This window comes from Apodemus sylvaticus, chromosome 20, assembly GCF_947179515.1.
Source record: "Apodemus sylvaticus chromosome 20, mApoSyl1.1, whole genome shotgun sequence".
Taxonomy (NCBI): Eukaryota; Metazoa; Chordata; class Mammalia; order Rodentia; family Muridae; genus Apodemus; species Apodemus sylvaticus.
Genome location: NC_067491.1, coordinates 61,827,750 through 61,852,226, shown reverse-complemented (window position 1 = coordinate 61,852,226; position 24,477 = coordinate 61,827,750). Strand labels below are relative to the sequence as shown.

The window sequence follows — 24,477 nt, the reverse complement described above, 5'->3', positions numbered from 1 at the left end:
CCCCAGATTTTCTTTTGTTGCTGAGATTAGTTTTAGCTATCCTGGGTTTTTTGTTGTTCCAGATGAATTTGATAATTGCTCTTTCTAACTTTGAAGAATTGAGTTGGGATTTTGATGGGTATTGCATTGACTCTGTATATTGCTTTTGGCAAAATGGACATTTTAACTATATTGATTCTACCCATCCATGAGCATGGGAGGTTTTCCCATTTTTTGAGGTCTTCTTCCATTTCCTTCTTCAGAGTCTTGAAGTTCTTGTCATACAGATCTTTCACATGTTTGGTAAGAGTCACCCCAAGATACTTTATACTGTTTGTGGCTATTGTGAAGGGGGTCATTTCCCTAATTTCTTTCTCAGCCTGCTTATCCTTTGAGTATAGGAAGGCCACTGATTTGCTTGAGTTGATTTTATAACCCGCCACTTTGCTGAAGTTGTTTATCAGCTGTAGGATCTCTCTAGTGGAGTTTTTTGGGTCACTTAGGTAAACTATCATGTCGTCTCCAAATAATGATAGTTTGACTTCTTCCTTTCCAATTTGTATCCCTTTGACCTCCTTATGTTGTCGAATTGCCCAAGCTAGTACCTCAAGTACAATATTGAAAAGATAAGGAGAAAGGGGGCAGCCTTGTCTGGTCCCTGATTTCAGTGGGATTGCTTCAAGTTTCTCTCCATTTAGTTTGATGCTGGCTACCGGTTTGCTGTATATTGCTTTTACTATGTTTAGGTATGGGCCTTGCATTCCTGTTCTCTCCAAGACTTTAAGCATGAAAGGATGCTGAATTTTGTCAAATGCTTTTTCAGCATCCAATGAAATGACCATGTGGTTTTGTTCTTTGAGTTTGTTTATGTAGTGGATTGTATTGATGGATTTCCGACTATACATGTTTTTAACTTGCTTGGTGTTTGGCACCACAATATTTTTATATAAATTGTGGCTATTGTAAAGGGTGGTTCACTAGCAATTTCTTCCTTGGTCTCCTTATTGATTCCATGTAGGATGGTTATTGATAATTTTTAGTTAGTTTAGTATATGTGACTTTGGACTCACTTATTTAGATTATCATATCATCTGTGAATAGTGATATTTTGATAGCTTCCTTTTCAACTTGAATTCCCATAAACTCCTTTTCTGTTTTATTGTTCAATCTACAACGTCAAGTACTATATTAAATAGTTCTGGAGATAGTGGACAGCTTTGTCTTGTTCCTGATGTTTGAAGAATTGCTTTCTTGGATTTAGGCTTGGTGTAAACTGGCTTTCTTAAGTGTATGTCCCTTATACCACAGATCAGTAGAAAACTATTTATCTTTTTTCTTTATTCGGTATATTTTTTATTTACATTTCAAATGATTTCCCCTTTCCTAGCCGCCCCACTCCCAAAAAGTCCCGTAAGCCCCCTTCTCTCCCTCTGTCCTCCCACCCACCCCTTCCCACTTCCCAGTTCTGGTTTTGCTGAATACTGCTTCATTGAATCTTTCCAGAACAAGGGGCCATTCTTCCTTTCTTCTTGTACCTCATTTGATGTGTAGATTATGTTTTGGGTAATCCTGGTTTCTAGGTTAATATCCACTTATTAGTGAGTGCATACCATGATTCATCTTTTGAGTCTGGGTTGCCTCACTTAGTATGATGTTCTCTAGCTCCATTCATTTGCCTAAGAATTTCATGAATTCATTGTTTCTAATGGCTGAATGGTACTCCATTGTGTAGATATACCACATTTTTTGCATCCACTCTTCTGTTGAGGGATACCTGGGTTCCTTCCAGCACCTGGCAATTATAAATAGGGCTGCTATGAACATAGTAGAGCATGTATCCTTATTACATGGTAGGGAATTCTCTGGGTATATGCCCAGGAGTGGTATAGCAGGATCTTCTGGAAGTGAGGTGCCCAGTTTTCGGAGGAACTGCCAGACTGATTTCCAGAGTGGTTGTACCAATTTGCAACCCCACCAGCAGTGGAGGAGTGTTCCTCTTTCTCCACACCCTCTCCAACACCTGCTATCCCGGAATTTTTAATCTTAGCCATTCTGACTGGTGTAAGGTGAAATCTCAGGGTTGTTTTGATTTGCATTTCCCTAATGACCAATGAAGTTGAGCATTTTTTAAGATGTTTCTCCGCCATCCGATGTTCTTCAGGTGAGAATTCTTTGTTTAAGTCTGTACTCCATTTTTTAATAGGGTTGTTTGGTTTTCTGGAGTCTAACTTCTTGAGTTCTTTATATATATTGGATATTAGCCCTCTATCTGATGTAGGATTGGTGAAGATCTTCTCCCAATTTGGTGGTTGCCGATTTGTCCTCTTGATGGTGTCCTTTGCCTTACAGAAACTTTGTAATTTTATGAGGTCCCATTTGTCAATTCTTCATCTTAGAGCATACTCTATTGGTGTTCTGTTAAGAAACTTTATCCCTGTACCGATGTCCTCGTCTTCCCCAGTTTCTTTTCTATTAACTTCAGAGTGTCTGGCTTTATGTGGAGGTCCTTGATCCATTTGGATTTGAGCTTAGTACAAGGAGACAAGGATGGATCAATTTGCATTCTTCTGCATGCTGACCTCCAGTTGAACCAGCACCATTTGTTGAAAAGACTATCTTTTGTCCATTGGATGTTCTCAGCCTCTTTGTCGAGGATCAAGTGGCCATAGATGTGTGGGTTCATTTCTGGATCTTCAATCCTGTTCCATTGATCTTCCTGCCTGTCACTGTACCAATACCATGCAGTTTTTAACACTATTGCTCTGTAGTATTGCTTGAGGTAAGGGATACTGATTCCCCCAGAATTTCTTTTGTTGCTGAGAATAGTTTTAGCCATCCTGGGTTTTTTGTTATTCCAGATGAATTTGATAATTGCTCTTTCTAACTCTGTGAAGAACTGAGTTGGGATTTTGATGGGTATTGCATTGAATCTGTATATTGCTTTTGGCAAAATGGCCATTTTAACTATATTAATTCTACTGATCCGTGAGCATGGGAGGTTTTCCCATTTTTTGAGGTCTCCTTCCATTTCCTTCTTCAGAGTCTTGAAGTTCTTGTCATACAGATCTTTCACATGTTTGGTAAGAGTCACCCCAAGATACTTTATACTATTAGTGGCTATTGTGAAGGGGGTCATTTCCCTAATTTCTTTCTCAGCCTGCTTATCCTTTGAGTATAGGAAGGCTACTGATTTGCTTGAGTTGATTTTATAACCTGCCACTTTGCTGAAGTTGCTTATCAGCTGTAGGAGTTCTCTAGTGGAGTTTTTTAGGTCACTTAGGTAGACTATCATGTCATTTGCAAATAATGATAGTTTGACTTCTTCCTTTGACTTCTTCCTTTCCAATTTGTTTAAATTTTGTTTTTTATATTGTCCAAGATTTTTCTGGATGTTTTGGGTCTGGAATGTTTTTAAATTTAACATTTTATTTGAAAGATGTATCTATTTTATCTATGCTGTCTTCTTTTTTCTTATACAAATACATTATTTATCATTTTTGTTTATATTTAAAATGAGAATTCCCTTCCCAGTTCCACTTCCACAAAGCCCCCCATCACATGAGCCCTCACCCCCTAATCTTTACCTCTAAGAGGGTGCTCCTCCACCCACTCACCTCCTTCAGCCTCACCAGTCTAGCATCCCTTTACACAGAGAATCATGCCTCCTTCCCCTTCCTTGATGTCAGAGAAGGCCATCCTCTTCTCCATATGTATCTGGAATCATGTCTTGGTTCATGTACAATCTTTGGTTGCTTGTTTAGTCCCTGGGAGGCCTGGATGGTCCAGTTACTTGATGTTGCTCTTCATATGGGGTTGCAATCCCCTTCAGCTCCTACAGTTCTTCCCCTTCTCTTCTATTGGGGTCCCTGTGTTCAGTCCAGTAGTTGCCTGTTAGTTTCTCCATTAGTAATAATCAGTTTCTGGCATAACCTCTCAGAGAACAGTCATACCAGGCTCCTTCCAGCAAGCCCTTGACATGGACAATATTGTGGGGGTTTGGTTCTACAGGTAGGATGAATTCCTAGTTGGGGTGGCCTCTAGATGGCTTTTCCTTCAGTCTCTCTTCCATTTTTGACTCTCTCTTTCCTTTGGTCAGGAATATTTCTGGATTTAAAGTTTCGAATTACATGGGTGGCATCATGATTCAACTGGGGGTCAAGACGATCTACTGGAGGTTGTCTGTAGAGGTTTTGTATCTCTTTCTTGGATATTACTACTAAAGCCATCCCCATTGCATCCTGGGAGCCTCTCACTTTCCTGGATTCTGGGACTGTCTTCTGGCTGCCCTCATTTCCCCATCTCCACTGCTACTTGTTTCTGTTTTATTTTCTGTCTTCTCTCCTGTCTCTTCCATTACCTGTTCATGCCCCTCCTTTTTGCCCTCCTGCTCCTCTATCCCTCTCAGGTTGCTCCTGTTCTCTAACTCTGTTGGTGTGCTTTATAGTTCTTTAATTATGTTTAGGTATGGAATTGAATTCCGGATCTCTCCTATACTTTTAGCATGAGGGGGTGTTTTATTTTTCAAAAGTTTTTCAGGATCCAATGAGAAGATCCTGTGGGTTTTTGTTTGTTTGACATTGTTTATATAATGGATTAAGTTGATGGATTTCCATATATTGAACCATCTCTGCAACCCTGAGATGAAGCACAATTGATCATGGTGAATAATCATTTTGATGTGTTCTTGGATTCATTTTGCTAGAATTCTATTGAATATTTTTTACAGCAATATTCATAAGGGAAATTGTTAACTGTTCTGAAGTTCTCTTTCTTTGTTGGGTCTTTGTGTGGTTTAGCGTAAATGAGGCTTTACAAAGCATAAATGAGGCTTTGTAAAATGTATTGGGTAGTGTTCCTTCTGTTTTTATTTTGTGAAAGAGTTTGGGATTATTGGTATTAGGACGTCTTTAATTCTGATAGAAATCTACCCTCAAATCTTCTAGCCCTGTGCATTTTTTTGGTTGGCAAAGTTTTAATGGCTGCTTCTCTTTCTTTCTTTCTTTCTTTTTTTATTGAGTATCTTCTTCATTTACATTGCCAATGGTAAAACCTTTCCCAATATACCCCCTCCCAAAAGCGCCCCCCCCAAAGATTCCCTACCCCTCCTCCCACCCCCTGCCTCCATGTATATGCCCCTCTACCCGACACAGTCCCACCTCCCCCCCCACATTCCCCCTGTTCGTTTCCCTTTGTTGGGGCCTCTATTGAGCCTTTACATGACCAAAGACCACTCCTCTCACTGATGCCTAACAAGGCCGTCCTCTGACACATTTTTGACTGGAAGCATGTGTACCCCTTTGTTGATAGTTCAGTCCCTGGGAGTCTTGGGGTGTCTGGGTGTCCGAAGTCATTGTTCTTCCCATGGGGCTATATGCCCCTTCAGTCCGGAGGACCTCCCTCCATATCCTCCGTTGGGGACCCCAAGCCCAGTCCAATAGTTGGTTGCTCGCTTCTGCCTCTGTATTTGTAAGGCTCTGGCAGGGCCCCTCTGGAGACAGCCATGGCATGCTCCTTTTGGTACATGCTTCTTGTCATAGTATCCGTGTTTGGTGACTGTTTATAGGATGAATCTCCATGTAGGGCAGTCACTGGGTGGCCTTTGCTTCAGACTCTGCTCCACACATTGCCTCCCTTATTGCTCCTGTGAGTATTATGGATACAGAAACTGTGGTATATATACACAATAGAATACTATTCAGCTATTAAAAACAATGAATTCATGAAATTCTTAGGCAAATGGATGAAAATGGAAAGTGTCATCCTGAGTGAGGTAACCAATCACAAATGAATGCACATGGTATGCACTCACTAATAAGCAGATGCTAGCCCAAAAGCTCAAAATAAACAATTTACAATTCACCCAGAACAGGAAGCTCAAGAAGAAGGAGGACTTAAGTGAGGGTGCTATGGTTCCTCTGAGAAAGGGACTTCCAGTTTTGTTGAGTATAGGCTATGGTATTAGGACCTGATAATTTCTTTAAATTCCTCCATCTCTGTTGCTATGTCTCCCTTTTCATTTATGACATTGTTAATTTGGATACTGTCTCTGTGTGTCTAATTAGTTTGCCTAAGTATTTCCACTATCTTGTTGATAAAGAAACAGCAACTGCTTTTGCTGATTCTTTATATAGTTCTTTTTGTTTCTACTTGGTTGATTTCATCCTCGAGTTTGATTATTTCCAGCTGTCTACTCCTCTTTGGTGTATTTGCTTATTTCTGTAAGAGAGCTTTCAAGTGTGCTGTTAAACTGCTAGTGTATGCTCCCTCCAGTTACTTTTTGGAGGTACTCAGAGCTATGAGCATTTCTCTTAGCACAGCTTTCACTGTGCCCCATAAGTTTGGGTATGATGTGTCTTTCATTTTCATTGAATTCTAGAAGTCTTTCATTTCCTTCTTTATTTCTTCCCTGACCAAGTTACCATTGAGGAGATAGATGTTCAACTTCCATGTGTACATGGTCTTCATGTTTTTGTAGTTATCGAAGATCAGCCTCATTCTGTGGTGGTCTGATAGAATACATGGGATTAACTCAAAATTCTTGGATCTGTTAATGTTGATTTTGTGTCCAAATTATATGGTAGATTTTTTGAGAAGGTACCATGGTGAGAAGAAGGTTTATTATTTTGCTTTAGAGTTAAATCATCTGTAGTTATAAGTTAAATCCATTTGTTTCATAACTTCTGTTAGTTTCACTGTGTCTCTCTCTTTAGTTTCTGTATCCATGATCTGACCATTGGTTAGTTTGAAGTATTAAAGTACCCCACTATTATTGTGAGGTTCACTGTGTGCGTTGAGCTTTAATAAAATTTCTATTATGATTGTGGGTACCCTTGCATTTGTAGCACAGATGTTCAGAATTGAGAGCGCTCCTTGACAGATTTTTCATCTGATGAGTATGAAGTGTCCTTCCTTATCTTTTTTGAAAACTTTTGGTTGTAAGTAGATTTTATTCAATATTGGAATCGCTACTCCAGCTTCTTTCCTGAGACCATTTGCTTTGAAAATTGTTTTCCAGCCCTTTACCCTGAGGTATTTTCTGTTTTTGTCTGTGAGGTATGCTTCCTGTATGCAGCAAAATGCTGTATCCTGTTCACATATCCAGTCTGTTAGTCTATATCTTTTTATTGGGGAATTGAGTCTATTGATATTAAGAGATGTTAGGAAATAGTGATTGTTGTTTCCTGTTATTTTTGTTGTTAGAGATGAAATTATGTTCTTTTCTTTTGGGTATCTTCTTTGGGGTTCCTTGAAAGAAGATTACATTCTTCTGTTTCTAGGGTGTAGTTTCCCTCCTCCTGTTGGAATTTTCCATCTGTTACCCTTTGTAGGGCTGAATTTGTAGAAAGATAGTAGCCTGGGCTGGCATTCGTCTTCTCTTAGGGTTTGTATGATATCTGCTGAGGATCTTCTAGCTCTCATAGTTTCTGTTGAGAAGTCTGGTGTAATCCTGATAGGTCTGCCTTTATATGTTACCTGACCTTTTAAACTTACTGCTTTTAATATTCTTTGTTTTGTGCATTTTGTGTTTTGACTATTATGTAATGGGAGGAACATATGTTCTGGTTCAGTCTGTTTGGAGTTCTGTAGGCTTCTTATATATTCATGGGCATCTCTTTCTTTAGGTTATGGAAGTTTTCTTCTATAATTTTATTGAAGGTATTTACTTGCCCTCTCTGTCGGGAATCTTTGTTCTATTCTATACCTATTATCCTTAGATTTAGTCTTCTCATTGTGTCTTGGATTCCCAGGATGTTTTAAGTTAGGAACTTTTTTTCATTTTGTGGTTGCTTTGATTGTTGTGTCAATATGTTCTAAGGTATCTTCTGTACCTTATAGGTTATAGGTATAATAGTTATGAGTTCCCAATATGAATTTTGTGATACTTCTATGCAGGACGGATATACGAAACTACCAACTTGTTTTGGCCATGTTATTTGCCATCAATGAAATCAACTTGAACCCTCATGTTTTACCAAACACGTCTCTGGGACTTGAGATATATAATCTTCCAGATACTGAAAGGAACATTCTGAAGAGTGTATTCTATTGGCTCACAGGTTTGAGCATATTTATCCCTAATTACAATTGTAGAAAAAAGTGGAAATCAGCTGCTACACTTACTGGAATATCATGGAAATCATCTGAAATCATTGGGACATTGTTGGGTCTTTACAAATTTCCTCAGGTGAGTGCACATGATGTGAGTGGTGGGAAGCCAGCTTTCTTTTCTCAGAATTAGCTGCTTGCAAAATGAAAAGGAGATATTTTGATTAATTGGCATTAAAGAGCAAATACAAAGACAAGTACGGACACAGTCTGTTAATTTTTACTTTGATGTAGAGTAAGGAGGGTGAACAGTACACAAGGCAATTTAAAATTTTAATAGTTTTCAATAATTTTTCTGGAAACACTCAGGAGGTGAGATGTGACATTAAGAACTATTGAGCAGAGTATCAACTTTATAACTTAAATCGGGTTTTTAAGACTAAGACTATTTAAATGGCATTTATTGTTCTCCTTTTTAAAATACTGATTTCCTTCCAGCTGACTGTTGGGCCTTTTGATCATGCAGAGATTGAAACAAATCAGTTTACATCTCTGTACCAGGTAGCCCCCAAAGACACAGCTCTGTTCTGTGGTATTGCCTCTTTGATGCTTCATTTCAGCTGGACCTGGGTGGGACTGCTCATCACAGATGACCACAAAGGTTCTCAGTTTGCATCAGATTTTAGAATGGAGATGGAAAAGAACAAAGCCTGCATAGCTTTTGTGGAAACAGTATCATATGTGGGAGAATCAATATATCATTCGCTAAGATATGATCAGATGCGTACTCTAGAGTCATCAGCAGATGTAATTGTAATTTATGGACCCAATAGTTTCCTGATAATTGTAATAGTAACTATCCATAGAAAGTACACAATGAATAAAATCTGGGTTATGAATAAAAACTGGATTAGCCCAAGTATTCTTCCATATACAGTGTTACATTTATTCCATGGGGCTCTCACTTTTTCACCCCATCATGGGGAGATTGTTGGTTTTACAAAATTTATGCAGGAAGCCAATCCTGTTAAGTACCCAGAAGATACTTTTCTTTATATCTTGTGGATGAATTTTTTCAATTGCTCAAGATTGCATTCTGCACGTAAAATCATTGAAAACTGTCTGCCCAATGCCTCTTTGGGATTGTTGCCAGGGAGTCTTTTTGAAATGGCCATGACTGAAGAGAGTTACGATGTGTATAATGCTGTGTATGCAGTGGCCCACAGTTTCCATGAGAAGAATCTCAATCAAATACAAGTTCAACCACAGGCAAATATTGATAGGACTCTGTTATCCCCCTGGCAGGTAATGTGCCTTTCTTTGTATTGTAAATTCACCAACATGTCACAGATGCCTGAAAAGCTCTCAAACTGGTAATGCTATATTATTTTTCCATTCATTAACCTATAAGACATAGTGCATATTTCAGTGCTTAGATATCAATATAGTTCAATGTCTATGTATATGATGAGTGGCCTGTAGAAGATTCTTTTCAACAGACTAATTCTTCTTTTTGTAGAAATAGCAGAGATAGCTGGGCATGGTGACACACGCCTGTAATCCCAGCACTTGGGAGGCAGAAGTAGGCAGATTTCTAAGTTCGAGGCCAGCTTGGTCTACAGAGTGAGTTCCAGGACAGCTAGGACTACACAGAGAAACCCTGTCTTGAAAAAGAACCATAACCCCCAAGCAAACAAAAAAGGAAATAGCAGATATATTTGTCTTGATAATTTCTCAGTAGAAAAACCAAGACTTTCATTAATGTGCCGATCCCTGAAGCATCTTCATGTCGTAGAGTTGGGAATACCCAAGGGATGCTCCACCATCTCAGAGAAGTTGATGGAGGTTGGGTGGTGAGATGGATTAGTCTAAAAAGAGGAACTGCAATCAGGATGGAACTGAATAATTACATTGAAAAGCATACAAAAACTATAAAAAAGGAAATGTAGATCCAAATTCTAGAGTAGATTTAGAAAGTAGAATGGGAATTGCCAAGAAAAGGTGAATAGAGGGTAAAGGCAATGAAAATGTTGTTTAGAGGACACCCCACTTTAGATAAATAAGAATAATTTGTTGTTTCACAGCATGACATACAGTTAGTTGTGATGGGTAGTCATAGTTGTCAATGTGACTGCATCTGCAATCCAAATCCAAGTGCCAAGCTGGTTGTTATAATGGAGTTACCCTGTTAAGCTGTCTTGAGAGGTATGTGTCAGGCAACTTTGGGGTCATTGGATCTAGGGAAATTTTGTGTGACTTTTTATTCATAGGAACAATAAGCACTCTTTAAGTCAGTGAAGCATACAGGACAACTGTGTACCTCTGGGTTTCATAGAAGTCAACATACATGTAAGTCATGGCTACCAATTCATGTTAGGCTATGCTTTCTAGTTTGAAAACTGCCATTGTATTCTATGTTGCTAAGTTTATAAAACATTTGATTGTTTGAAATGCATGTTCTCATTCTTGCAAATAAACCAGAACAAAAAGAAAAAAGAAAAAAAGAAAAAAAAATCCAGGTTTTCAAGTTCATTTTACACAAAATATATACAAAATTCCTGTATGCCATTAGAATAAGTATGTGCTCTAAATCAGCCAACTCCTGATTATCCACCAAACTCAAATAACCTCGTCTTAAACATTGAGGCTGTAAAAATGTCAGGAAATATAAGGATATACCTAGTTTTTCAAAGAAGTTGAGATCTGTTCACTCCATAGTCCTTGAACATTTGGTAGTACTTGGAATAGTAATAAGATAGTTTCTTTAAACCATGGCAAAGTAATAGGGTCTTTTGTAGCATTTTAGAGATTCTTGGAATTATATTTTATTCTATTAGATAATAGTGATAGAAATGAAGTAGCTTCAATCATTTGAAAACTGATAAAAAGTTGTGACTTGTTTGCTGTATTATCTTTGATCATTTGGTTTTTCTTGGCCTGGCATATTCTATGCAAACTGACATTTAAGAAAAAAATTATATTTATTTTCTCCTAAGCTTTCTTTTGTTGTGTTCAATCCCGTAGATAATTAATTAAAACAGTGTTAACATCATATATTATTGTCAGGAAATATCTCCTTATTTATAATTAAATTATAAATCCATAACTTCAACTTCATCATAAGACTTCTCATATCTTTTAGCTTCACCCTTTTCTGAAGAATATTCAAGTCAAAAACTCTGTTGGTGACCCTGTGGTTCTGGACTGGAAAAGGAAGGCTGATCCAGAGTATGATATTAACAATGTTTGGAACTTTCCATCAGGTCTTTCACTATTGGTGAAAGTGGGTACATTTGTTCCTAGTGCTTCCAAGGGTGAACAGTTGATGATATCTGAATACATGATTAACTGGCCCATAAGATTTACAGAGGTGTGTTTCTAAGTAAATCTTATATGCTTCTTGATGTAGTAAATCTTGGTTGTTAATACTTACCCCATCAATACACTCATAACTATTATTATTAAGAGTTTTACTGATCGCTCATTCTTGTGGAAGTGTTTTAAACATTTTTAAATTATCTAATCATTTTGACCTTTAAAGAAAGGTTATCAATTACTACTTTCTGACATCATTGTAACAAAAGAGATATCAGGCTGTTTTCATTAACTTCCAGAGTCCAAGGTAATTTTTTTTCAAAATAACATAAATTGAACTTCCCTGAGAAGAGGAATCTTAGTATACATAGTATTTCTGAACTTCTTTCATCAAGGAAAACCTGTCGAGTATTATCATAAAACATGGTAGTATGAGGGACCATTAATATGGGAGATATTTCCCTAATTTATTAAAAAATGGGATTAGAAAAAAAATAGTGAAAAAACACCCTTACCAATAATAACCACAAATAATGTAAACTATTTTGGTGTTACTCTAACCAAGGAAATCAAAGACATGTATGAAAACAAATTCAAGTCCTTGGAGAAATAAATTGAAGAAGATGTCAGAATATGGAAACCTCTTTCATCCTCATGGATGAATTTGATTAACCTAGTGAACATTGGAAATTTAGAGTGTTCCCTAAATTTTACAAATTTCATAAAGGAATTTACAGATACAGTGTAATTACTATGAAAATTCTCAGACAATTATTTACAGACCTTCAAAGAGCAATTCTCAACTTCATATGGAAAAACAAAAACCAAGGATAGCTAAATGAACCTGAACAATAAAAGAACTTCTGGAGAAATCACCATCCTTGCCCTCAAAATGTAATACTGAGCAATGGTATAAAACCTTTATGGTTTCCTATAAAATGAAAGTAGTTGATCGGTGGAATGAAATCAGTTCCCTGTAGTACATTTACGGAGACTTGATTTTTACAGAAGCCAAACCTTACAATGGAAAAAAGAAAGCATCTTCAACAAATGATGTCTCTCCCACTGAATATATGCTTGTAGAAGAATGCAAATAGAACAATATTTATCACTCTGAGGACACCCAAGACCAAGTGCTTCAAAAACCTCAACATAATACCAAGATACACAGAGTCTAATAGAAGAGAAAGTGGGAAATAGTTTTGAACCCATTGGCAGAGAAGACAATTTCCTGGACGGATCATGAAACCATTGATAACTGAACCTGAAACACTTCCATAAGGCAAAGGACATTATCAATAGGACAAAAATTGCAGCTGATAGACTGTGAAAAGATCTTCATTAACATTACATTCAGTAGAAGCCAAATATTCTAAATAATAAGTAATTCAAGAAATTAGATTCCTTAATTTGAAAAGCTAATAACAAAATTTTTAAAATGTGGTAAAGATCTAAATAGAGAATTCCCAAAGGGTAGCCTTGAATGTTTTAGAAGCAGTTAAAGAAATGTTCAACAACCCTAGTCATCAGGGAAATGCAAGTGAAAATGACCCTGAGAAATCATCTTACACCAATCAAAATGGCTAAGATAAAAAGAAAAGCTCAAGAGATAGCATATGGTAGTAAGGATATAGAGAAAGGGCAGCACTCCTCCGTTTCTGGTGAGATTGCAAACTTGTACAATCACACAGGAAAACAATGTGGCATTTTCTCAGAAAACTGTAAATAGTACTACGTGAAGACGTGTATATATACTGCTCCTGGGCATATAACCAAAACTGCTCTACCATATCAGAAAGACACTTGCTCTCCTATCTTTATAGTAACCTTGTTCATAATAGCCAGAAACTGTAAACAACCCAGATAGGCCTCAATGAAAAAATAGATTCAGAAAATGTGGTTCATTCACATAGTGGTCTACTATTCAGCTATTAAAACACTCGGCCATTATAAATTTTCAAGGAAAATGGATGGAACTAGAAAATATCCTCCCCAATGAGGTAACCCAGACCCAAAAGGCATGCACAGTATTTGCAAACTCTTGAGACAACATTAGTCATAAAGTATATATTAGCCCTGATTCAATCCACAGACCCAATGAAGCTAAACAAAGCAGGATACTGAAGCGAGGATATATGAATCTCTCTTAGAAGTGGTTTGAAACGGTCATAATGGGTAGAGTGAGGGAGGAACTGGGTGTGAGAGGGAAGGTGGTAGGGAATGGTGGTCTCAGTATCAGGTGTTGGGAGAGTTAGGAGAATGAAAGGCAATCTGTAGCTGCCATCAGTATAGGGTTTGGGGGAGTCACAAGGAAGTGTCAGAGTCATCGCTTTTGGAAGGGTACCAGTAGAAAATTCGGGTGACCATAGCTGAGAAAAATAGCAGATGTGTGGAGATGTGTAACATGAAGAGGACAAACAACTCCTATAGCCATGCTGGTCCTGCCTTGGGGGGATAAGGACAACAACACAGACACAAAAATTTCGACCCCAAATCTGTCCTGTTTAAAAGAAATGCAAGGATGGAAGAGAGATTGATAGAATGGCCAACCAATAATTGGCCCAATTTCAGATCCATCCTGGGGCAATACTCAGTCCCTGAAACAGTTAATGATATTTTTTATGCTTGCAGAAAAAGACCTAGCACAAGTGTCCTCCAAGGTGCTTCACCCAGCAGCAGACAGACACAGATGAAGAGATCCACAGCCTAACACTGGACAGAGCTAAGGGTCTCTTATGGAAGGATTGAGGCCCAGAATAGTTTAGGAACTGCACAGGAAGACCAAGAGTCTAGTAACCTCAAACCTTGGGGGCTCTGACAAATAATCCACCAATCAAAGGCCATACATGAGATAGACATAGTCTCAACACCCTCAAAATATGTAGTAGATGTACAGCTCAAACTCCATGTTGGTTCCAAATAGCTGAAGTGGGGGCTGTCCTTAAGCTATCTGTGGGACTCACTCCACAACTTAGCTGCCTTCCTTGGCCAGAGTGGGAGAGTATGAGGCTAATCCTGTAGAGACATGATGTGGCAGAGTGGCAATAAATCCAGGGGGCCCACACCCTCTCAGCAGAGTTGGGGAGGGGGAGGACTGTTAGGGTGTGGACCGGGAGGGGCAGCATCCTATATGGAAATTGAATAAAACAATTAGTGAAAAAATTACCTCACAATGACACATAAAATGGAGTGGTGTCAGGTGGTCCTTAGTTGTTTAAGAATCATGGGTAAGAAACCCATGATTAGCAGGATAGTAAACAGAAATACTGCACGTTCTCCATTTCTATTAATTTTCCAGTTTTCTGCTTTAACTCCTGTCCTTATTTCCATTGATGAGAAACATGTCTGTGCTCAGTTTGCTTTTGGTATGCTGTTTGAGCACAATAGAAACCACAACGAAGACAACTAGAAAGGCAGTCACAGTCAGTTTTCAGGTGGCCTTTGCTTTTAAGTTGGAGGGTGAAGTTCATCATGGCAGGGAATCAGGACAGCAGTGATTTGAGGAAACTGGGCAGATTCTGTCCACATTCAGGAGGAGGAAAGCGATGGCTGTTGCTGGCCAAACTTCATTTCCACTTTTCATTCAATAGCACGTTTGTACGTTTTTAAAAATAAATTTTAATTAATACACCTTCCATTATTAAATATGTACTTGGGCACTGATTAGGAGCTAAGCATTTTGTATCTTGTATTAAATATTTTTCAGATTCCTCGGTCTGTCTGCAGTGAGAGCTGCAGCCCTGGATTCAGGAAAGTTGTCCTGGAGGGAAGGCCTACCTGTTGCTTTGACTGCAGTCCTTGCCCAGACAATGAGATTTCCAATGAGACAGGTGAAGGACAAGTCTCTCAGAGGGTTTCACATCCTCCCTACGGCGCACTGACAAAACTAAGTAATGAAAAAAAATTAGACAAGAGAATTACGTGGCAATTACATTACTGCAGATTCGTAAATAAATCGTTAAGTCTATGCTCTTTCTTTAAATTTTTTTATTGTTTGTTTTATTTGTTTACATTTCCAATATTATCTCCCTTCCTGATTTGCCCTCAGCAAACCCGCAATCCTATCCCTCCTGCTTCTATGATGATGCCACCCCCACTCACACAACACCTTCCTAATTCAGAGCCCTAGCATTGTCCACCACTGGGTCATCCACCCTCCACAGGACTAAAGGGCTCCCCTCCCACTGATGCCAGATAAGGTAATCTTCTGGTGCATATGCAGCTGTACCCATGGTTCTATCCATGTGTTCTGGTTGGTAGATACTGTTCTTCCTATGGAGTTGCAACCCCTTCAGCTCCTGCAGGCCTTCGTCTAACTCCTCCATTGGGATTCTTGTGCTCAGTCCAATGATTGGCTGTGAGCATCCCCATCTGTATTTCTCAGGCTCTGTCAGTAGACACCTGTATCTGGCTCCTCTGAGCAAGCACTTTTATTATTATTAGTTATATTCTTTATTTACATTTCAAATGCCGTCCCCATTCCTGATTTCCCCCCGAAAATCCCCTAACTCCTCCCTCCTCCCCCTGCTCACCATTCCAAGGACTCTCACTTCCCTGTCTTGGGGTTCCCCTATACTGGGGCGTCTAGCTTTCTCAGGACCAAGGGCCTCTCCTCCCTTTGATGTCCAACAAGGCCATCCCCTGCTTCATATGTATCTGGAGCCATGGGACCATCCCTGTGTACTCTATGGTTGATGGTTTATTCCCTGGGAGCTCTGGGGGAGCTGGGTGGTTCATATTGTTGTTCTTCCTATGGCGCTGCAACCCCTTCAGCTCCTTGGGTCTCTTCTCTAGCTCGTCCATTGTGCTCAGTTCAGTGGTTGGCTGAGAGCATCCACCTCTATATTTGTCAATCACTGGCAGAGCCTCCCAGGTGACAGCTATATCAGGTTCCTATCAGCAAGCACTTGTTGGCATCCACAATAGTGTCCAGGTTTTGTAACTGTATATGAGATGGATCCCTACGTGGGACAGTCTCTGGATTATCTCTCCCTCAGTCTCTGATCCACACTTTGTCTCTGTATCTCCTCCTGTGGGTATTTAGTTCCCCCTACTAAGAAGGACTAGAGTATCCATAATTTGTTCTTCCTTCTTCTTGAGCTTCATTTAGTCTGTGAATTGTATCCTGCCCCTCTTCTCCCCTCATCCTCTCCTCTGTCCTCTAATTTTCTCCCTCTAGCTCCCATTATTATTTTCTTCCGTCTTCTAAGTAGGACTGAAGGATCCACAATTTGGTCTTCTTTCAGCTTGATCCTCATTGTTTGTCCACTGTATGGTGGGTATTACAAGCCTTTTGCCTAATAGCCACATCACTATGAGAGAGTAGTACATATGTTTCGTGTTCTTTTGCTACTTGACATCCTCAGTAAGGATGGTATTTTCTACTTCCATCCGTTTGAATGCAAAACTCAAAGTTGCCATTTCTAATAGCTAAATATCACTCCATTGTGTATTTGTATGATAAGTATTGTATCCATTCTTTCATTGATGGGCATCTGGGTTGTTTCAAGTTCTGGCTATTATAAAAAAGTTGAAATGATTATATTGGACCATCTTTTGGATATATGCCCAGGAGTGGTGTAACTGGATCCTCAGGTAGTACTATTTACAATTTTCTGAGAAACTATCAGACTGATCTCAAGAGTGATTGTACCAGCTTCCATTCCCACCAGCAATAGAAGAGTTTGCCTCTTTCTCCACATCCTTACCAGCATTTGCTGTCACCTGAGAGTTTGATTTTAGTTATTCTAAAGGGTGTGTGGTGGAATCTGATGGTCATTTTAATTTACATTTCCCTGATGACTAAGAATGTTGAACAATTCACTAGGAGCTTCTAAGCCACTTGAGATTCCTTATTTGGAAAGTCTTTTATTAGCTCTGTATTCCATTTTTAATAGCATTACCTGGTTCTCTGGAGTCTTTATGCTAACGTCTTTGATCCACTTCACTTGAAGTTTTCTGCAGCGTGATAGATATACATCTATTTTCATTCCTCTACATCAGACCTCCCATTAGCTCACCACTATTATTTAGATGCTTTCTTTTTTCCCCATGGTATGATTTTGGGTTTTTGTCAGAAATTTAAGTGTCTGTAGGCATGTGGCTTTGAGGATTGATTCCATTGATCAATCTGTTTGTTCCTAGACTAGTATAATGCAGAGTTTATTACTATTACTTAAGGTCAAGGATGGGGTTGCCTCCAAAAGTTCTATTATAGTTCAGGATTTCCTTAGTGATGCTGGAATTTTGTTTTTCCATATAAAGTTAAGATTACTATTTCAAGGTCTGTAAAGTATTGTATTGTAATTTTGATGGAAATCGGATTGAATATGTAGATGACTTTTGGTTTGGTAATCATTTACATTATGTTAATTTCGATTTCAAGGGCATGAGAGATCTTTGGATATTCTGATATCTTTCTCAATGTTTTCTTCAGTGATTTCAAGATAATTTCTGATAGTTTTTCAGTTGCATGGCTAGAATTACATGAAGATATTTATATTATTTGTAAATATTGTAAAGTAATCTGTTTCCCTAATTTCTTTCTCAGCTCATGTATCATTTGTTTAAAGAAGGAATATGGCATTTTTTAATGTTAATTTTGTATTCAGCCACTTTTTTCTGATTTTTAATATTTCTTTTATTATTATTTCTTTTTTTGTTTTATTAATTTTTTTATTTTATTCGATATATTTTTTATTTACATTTCAAGTGATTTCCCCCTTTCTGGTCCCCTACTCCCCAAATGTTCAGCAGTTGTAGGTGTTCTCTGGTAGACTTTTTGGAATTATTTATGTTTATTATCATATCATCTGTCAAAAGCAATACTTTGACTTCTATATTTCCAATTTCTAGCCACTTGATCTGTTTTAGTTCTCTGACTGTTCCAGCTACAACTTCAACCTCTGTATTGAATAGATTGGTGAGAGTGGGTAACATTGTCTTGTCCCTGATCTTAGTGGAATTACCTAAGTTTCTGTCCATTTAATTTGATATGAGCTACTGGCTTTCTGTATGTTGGTTGTGTAAAATTTAGATGTTTGACATATATCCCTGATTTTACAAATACTTTAAAAATGAATTGATGTCACATTTTCTTTCTTTTAATTAATTTTTTACACTCCATATTTTATTCACCCCCATGTACTCACCAACTGTTCAACATCTCATACTACCTTCACACAATCTGTCTCCACATGGAGGTCCAGACCCCCACCCTGCCTGACCTCTAAACTCCCTGAGGTCTCCAGTCTCTTGAAGGTTAGGTGCATCATCTCATAACACTGACCCATCAGTCCTCTACTGTATGTGTGTTGGGAGCTGGTATATGCTGCCTGTTTGGTGGTCCAGTGATCGAAGGATCAAATAAGTCCAGATTAATTGAGACTGCTGGTCCTCCTACAGGATCGCTCTTCTCCTCAGCTTCTTTCAACCTTCACTAGTTCAACAACAGGGGTCAGCTGCTTCTGTCTATTGGTTGGGTGCAAATATCTGCAGCTGACTCTTTCTGCTGCTTGTTGGGATTTCCAGTGCTCTGTCAAGGTAGGAGGTTCCTTTTTTTTGTTTGTTTGTTTTTTGTTTGTTTTTTGTTTTTGTTTTTGTTTTTGTTTTTTGTTTTTTTGATTTTGTTTTTTTTATTCGATAGAATTTATTTACATTTCAAATGATTTCCCTTTTCTAGCCCCCTGCCACTCACCAAAAGTCCCATAAGCCCCCTTCACTTCCCCTGTCCTCCCACCCATCCCTTCCCACTTCCCCGTTCTGGTTTTGCCGAATACTGTTTCACTGAGTCTTTCCAGAACCAGGGGCCACTCCTCCTTTCTTCTTGTACCTCATTTGATGTGTGGATTATGTTTTGGGTATTCCAGTTTTCTAGGTTAATATCCACTCATTAGTGAGTACATACCATGATTCACCTTTTGAGTCTGGGTTACCTCACTTAGTATGATATTCTCAAGCTCCATCCATTTGCCTAAGAATTTCATGAATTCATTGTTTCTAATGGCTGAATAGTACTCCATTGTGTAGATATACCACAGTTTTTGCACCCACTCTTCTGTTGAGGGATACCTGGGTCCTTTCCAGCATCTGGCAATTATAAATAGGGCTGCTATGAACAAAGTAGAGCATGTATCCTTATTATATGGTGGGGAGTCTTCTGGGTATATGCCCAGGAGTGGTATAGCAGGATCTTCTGGAAGTGAGGTGCCCAGTTTTCGAAGGAACCGCCAGACTGCTTTCCAAAGTGGTTGTACCAATTTGCAACCCCACCAGCAGTGGAGGAGTGTTCCTCTTTCTCCACACCCTCTCCAACACCTGCTGTCTCCTGAATTTTTAATCTTAGCCATTCTGACTGGTGGCTAAGGGTAGTTTTGATGAAATCTTAGGGTAGTTTTGATTTGCATTTCCCTAATGACTAATGAAGTAGAGCATTTTTTAAGAGACTTCTCTGCCATCTGAAGTTCTTCAGGTGAGAATTCTTTGTTTAACTCTGTACCCCATTTTTTAATAGGGTTGTTCGGTTTTCTAGAGTCTAACTTCTTGAGTTCTTTATATATATTGGATATTAGCCCTCTATCTGATGTAGGATTGGTGAAGATCTTTTCCCAATTTGTTGGTTGCCGATTTGTCTTCTTGATGGTGTCCTTTGCCTTACAGAAACTTTGTAATTTTATGAGGTCCCATTTGTCAATTCTTGCTCTTAGAGCATACGCTATTGGTGTTCTGTTCAGAAACTTTCTCCCTGTACCGATGTCCTCAAGGGTCTTCCCCAGTTTCTTTTCTATTAGCTTCAGAGTGTCTGGCTTTATGTGGAGGTCCTTGATCCATTTGGATTTGAGCTTAGTACAGGGAGACAAGGATGGATCAATTCGCATTCTTCTGCATGCTGACCTCCAGTTGAACCAGCACCATTTGTTGAAAAGGCTATCTTTTTTCCATTGGATGTTTTCAGTCTCTTTGTCGAGGATCAAGTGGTCATAGGTGTGTGGGTTCATTTCTGGATCTTCATTCCTGTTCCAATGATCCTCCTGCCTGTCACTGTACCAATACCATGCAGTTTTTAACAATATTGCTCTGTAGTATTGCTTGAGGTCAGGGATACTGATTCCCCCAGATTTTCTTTTGTTGCTGAGAATAGTTTTAGCTATCCTGGGTTTTTTGTTGTTCCAGATGAATTTGAGAATTGCTCTTTCTAACTCTGTGAAAAATTGAGTTGGGATTTTGATGGGTATTGCATTGAATCTGTATAGTGCTTTAGGCAAAATGTCCATTTTAACTATATTGATTCTACCAATCCATGAGCATGGGAGGTTTTCCCATTTTTTGAGGTCTTCTTCCATTTCCTTCTTCAGAGTCTTGAAGTTCTTGTCATACAGATCTTTCACATGTTTGGTAAGAGTCACCCCAAGATACTTTATACTGTTTGTGGCTCTTGTGAAGGGGGTCATTTCCCTAATTTCATTGTCAGCCTTCTTATCCTTTGAGTATAGGAAGGCCACTGATTTGCTTGAGTTGATTTTATAACCTGCCACTTTGCTGAAGTTGTTAATCAGCTGTAGGAGCTCTCTAGTGGAGTTCTTTGGGTCAATTAGGTAGACGATCATGTCGTCTGCAAATAATGATAATTTGACTTCTTCCTTTCAAATTTGTATCCCTTTGACATCCTTATGTTGTCGAATTGCCCGAGCTAGTACCTCAAGTACAATATTGAAAAGATAAGGAGAAAGGGGGCAGCCTTGTGTGGTCCCTGATTTCAGTGGGATTGCTTCAAGTTTCTCTCCATTTAGTTTGATGCTGGCTACCGGTTTGCTGTATATTGCTTTTACTATGTTTAGGTATGGGCCTTGAATTCCTGTTCTCTCCAAGGCTTTAAGCATGAAAGGATGCTGAATTTTGTCAAATGCTTTTTCAGCATCCAATTAAATGGCCATGTGGTTTTGTTCTTTGAGTTTGTTTATGTAGTGGATTGTATTGATGGATTTCCGTATATTGAACCAACCCTGCATTCCCGGGATAAAGCCTACTTGATCATGGTGGATGATCGTTTTGATGTGTTCTTGGATTCGGTTGGCAAGAATTTTACTGAGTATTTTTGCATCGATGTTCATAAGGGAAATTGGTCTGAAGTTCTCTTTCTTTGTTGGATCTTTTTGTGGCTCTGGTATCAGCGTAATTGTGGCTTCATAGAAGGAATTGGGTAGTGTTCCTTCTGTTTCTATTTTGTGGAATAGTTTGAAGAGTATTGGTGTTAACTCTTCTTTGAACGTCTGGTAGAATTCTGCACTGAAGCCATCTGGTCCTGTGCTTTTTTTGGTTGGAAGAATTTCTATGACTCCTTCTATTTCTTTAGGCATTATGGGACTGTTTAGATGGTCTAGTTGGTCCTGATTTAATTTTGGTATTTGGTATCTGTCAAGGAAATTGTCCATTTCCTCCAGATTCTCCAGTTGTGTTGAGTACAGGCTCTTGTAGTAGGATCTGATGGTTTTTTGGATTTCCTCAGTTTCCGTTGTTATATCTCCCTTTTCATTTCTAAGTTTGTTAATTTGGATACTTTCTCTGTGCCCTTTGGTCAGTCTGGCTAAGGGTTTATCTACCTTGTTGATTTTCTCAAAGAACCAGCTCCTGGTTTTGTTGATTTTTTTGTATGGTTCTCTTTGTTTCTACTTGATTGATTTCGGCCCTGAGTTTGATGATTTCCTGCCTTCTACTGCTCCTGGGAGAAATAGCTTCTTTTTGTTCTAGGGCTTTCAGGTGTGTCATTAAGCTGGTAATGTATGCTCTCTCCATTTTCTTTTTGGAGCAACTCAGGGCTATGAGTTTTCCTCTTAGCACTGCTTTCATTGTGTCCCATAGATTTAGGTATGTTGTGTTTTCATTTTCATTGTGTTCTAAAAAGTCTTTAATTTCTTTCTTTATTTCTTCCTTGACCAAGGTATCATTGAGTAGAGTATTGTTCAGTTTCCACGTGTATGTGGGTTTTCTGTTGTTTCTGTTGCTATTGAAGACCACTTTTACTCCATAGTGATCAGATAGGAGGCATGGGATTAGTTCGATCTTCTTATATTTGTTGAGGTCTGTCTTGTGACCAATTATATGGTCGATTTTGGAGAAGGTACCATGAGGTGCTGAGAAAAAGGTATATTCTTTTGTTTTAGGATAGAATGTTCTATATATATCTGTTAAATTTAATTGGTCCAAAGCTTCAATTATTTTCATTGTGTCCCTGTTTAGTTTCTGTTTTCCTGAACGGTCCATTGAGGAAAGTGCAGTGTTGAAGTCACCCACAATTATTGTGTCAGGTGCAATGTGTGCTTTTAGTTTTAATAAAGTTTCTTTTACGAAAGAGGGTGCCCTTGCATTTGGGGCATAGATGTTCAGGATTGACAGTTCTTCTTTTTGTATTTTTCCTTTGACCTGCAAGAAGTGTCCCTCAGATTCTCTTTTTATGACTTTGGGTTGAAAGTCAATTTTATCTGATATTAAAATGGCTACTCCAGCTTGTTTCCTGAGACCATTTGCTTGTAAAATTGTCTTCCAGCCTTTTACTCTAAGGTAGTGTTTGTCTTTGACCCTGAGGTGTGTTTCCTGTAAGCAGCAAAATGTAGGGTCCTGTTTACGTATCCAGTCAGTTAGTCTGTGTCTTTTTATTGGGGCATTAAGTCCATTGATGTTAAGAGATATTAAGGAATAGTGATTGTTACTTCCTATCATTTTTGACATTATTTTTTAAATTTGAATGCTTAACTTCTTTTGGGTTTGATGAAAGGTTACTATCTTGCTTTTTCCAGGGTGAAGTTTCCCTCCTTGTATTGGTGTTGTCCTCCTATTATCCTTTTTAGGGCTGGGTTTGTGGATAGATATTGGGTAAACTTGGTTTTGTCATGAAATATCTTAGTTTCTCCATCTATGGTGATTGAGAGTTTTGCTGGATATAGTAGTTTTGGTTGGTATTTGTGTTCTCTTAGAGTCTGCATGAGATCTGCCCAGGACCTTCTAGCCTTCATAGTCTCAGGTGAAAAGTCTGCTGTGATTCTGATAGGTCTTCCTTTATATGTTACTTGGCCTTTTTCTCTTACTGCCTTTAGTATTCTTTCTTTGTTTAGAACATTTGGTGTTTTGATTATTATGTGATGGGAAGTATTTCTGTTCTGGTCCAGTCTGTTTGGAGTTCTGTAGGCTTCTTGTATATTCATGGGCATCTCTCTCTTTAGGTTAGGGAAGTTTTCTTCCATAATTTTATTGAAGATATTTGCTGGCCCTTTAAGTTGTAAATCTTCACTCTCATCTATGCCTATAATCCTTAGGTTTGGTCTTCTCATTGTGTCCTGGATTTCCCAGATATTTTGGGTTACAAGCTTTTTGCATTTTGCATTTTCTTTAACTGTTGAATCCATGGTTTCTATGGAATCTTCAGCATCTGAGATTCTTTCTTCTATCTCTTGTATTCTGTTGTTGATATTTGCATCTCTGTCCCCTGATTTCTTTCCAAGGCTTTCTATCTCCAAAGTTGTCTCCCTTTGAGTTTTCTTAGTTGTTTCTACTTCTGATTTTAGATCCTGGATGGTTTTGCTTAGCTCCTTCACTTGCTTGTTTGTGCTTTCCTGTAATTCTTTAAGAGATTTTTGTGTTTCCTCTTTCATGACCTCAGCCTGTTGACCAAAGTTCTCCTGTATTTCTTTAAGAGATTTTTGTGTTTCATCTTTCATGACCTCAGCCTGTTGACCAAAGTTCTCCTGTATTTCTTTAAGTGTTTTTTGCATTTCCTCCTTGTTGGCTTTTGTATTCTCCTGGATTTCTTTCAATGATTTTTGTGTTTACCTTGCAAGGGCTTCTAACTTTTGATCCATTTTCTCCTGAATTTCTTTAAGTATGTCCTTCATGTGTTCCTGTACCAGCATCATGACCAGTGATTTTAAATCCAGATCTTGTTTTACTGGTGTGATGGGGTATCCAGGACATGTTGGTAGAGGAGAATTGGGTTCAGATGTTGCCATATTGCCTTGATTTCTGTTAGTGACGTTCCTGCGTTTGCCTTTTGCCATCTAGTTCTCACTGGTGTTAGTTTGTCTTGTCAGTGCTGGACTCACCAGTGCAAGCTGCCCCTTCCCAGTTGGCCTCTGGTGCACAGCTTAC

The 24,477-nt window shown here is 38.6% G+C and overlaps 1 protein-coding gene across 1 annotated transcript in view; it reads left to right on the top strand.

Moving 5' to 3' along the window:
* The window catches only part of LOC127670972 (vomeronasal type-2 receptor 116-like), a 46,552-nt gene that overhangs the window by 11,142 nt on the left and 10,933 nt on the right, over nt 1–24,477 (top strand). Inside the window, exons 2-5 of the mRNA XM_052165604.1 lie at nt 7,873–8,164; nt 8,524–9,330; nt 11,168–11,395; nt 15,047–15,170. Of these exons, the coding sequence (XP_052021564.1) occupies nt 7,873–8,164; nt 8,524–9,330; nt 11,168–11,395; nt 15,047–15,170 (1,451 nt within the window). The remainder of the gene's footprint in view (nt 1–7,872; nt 8,165–8,523; nt 9,331–11,167; nt 11,396–15,046; nt 15,171–24,477) is intronic.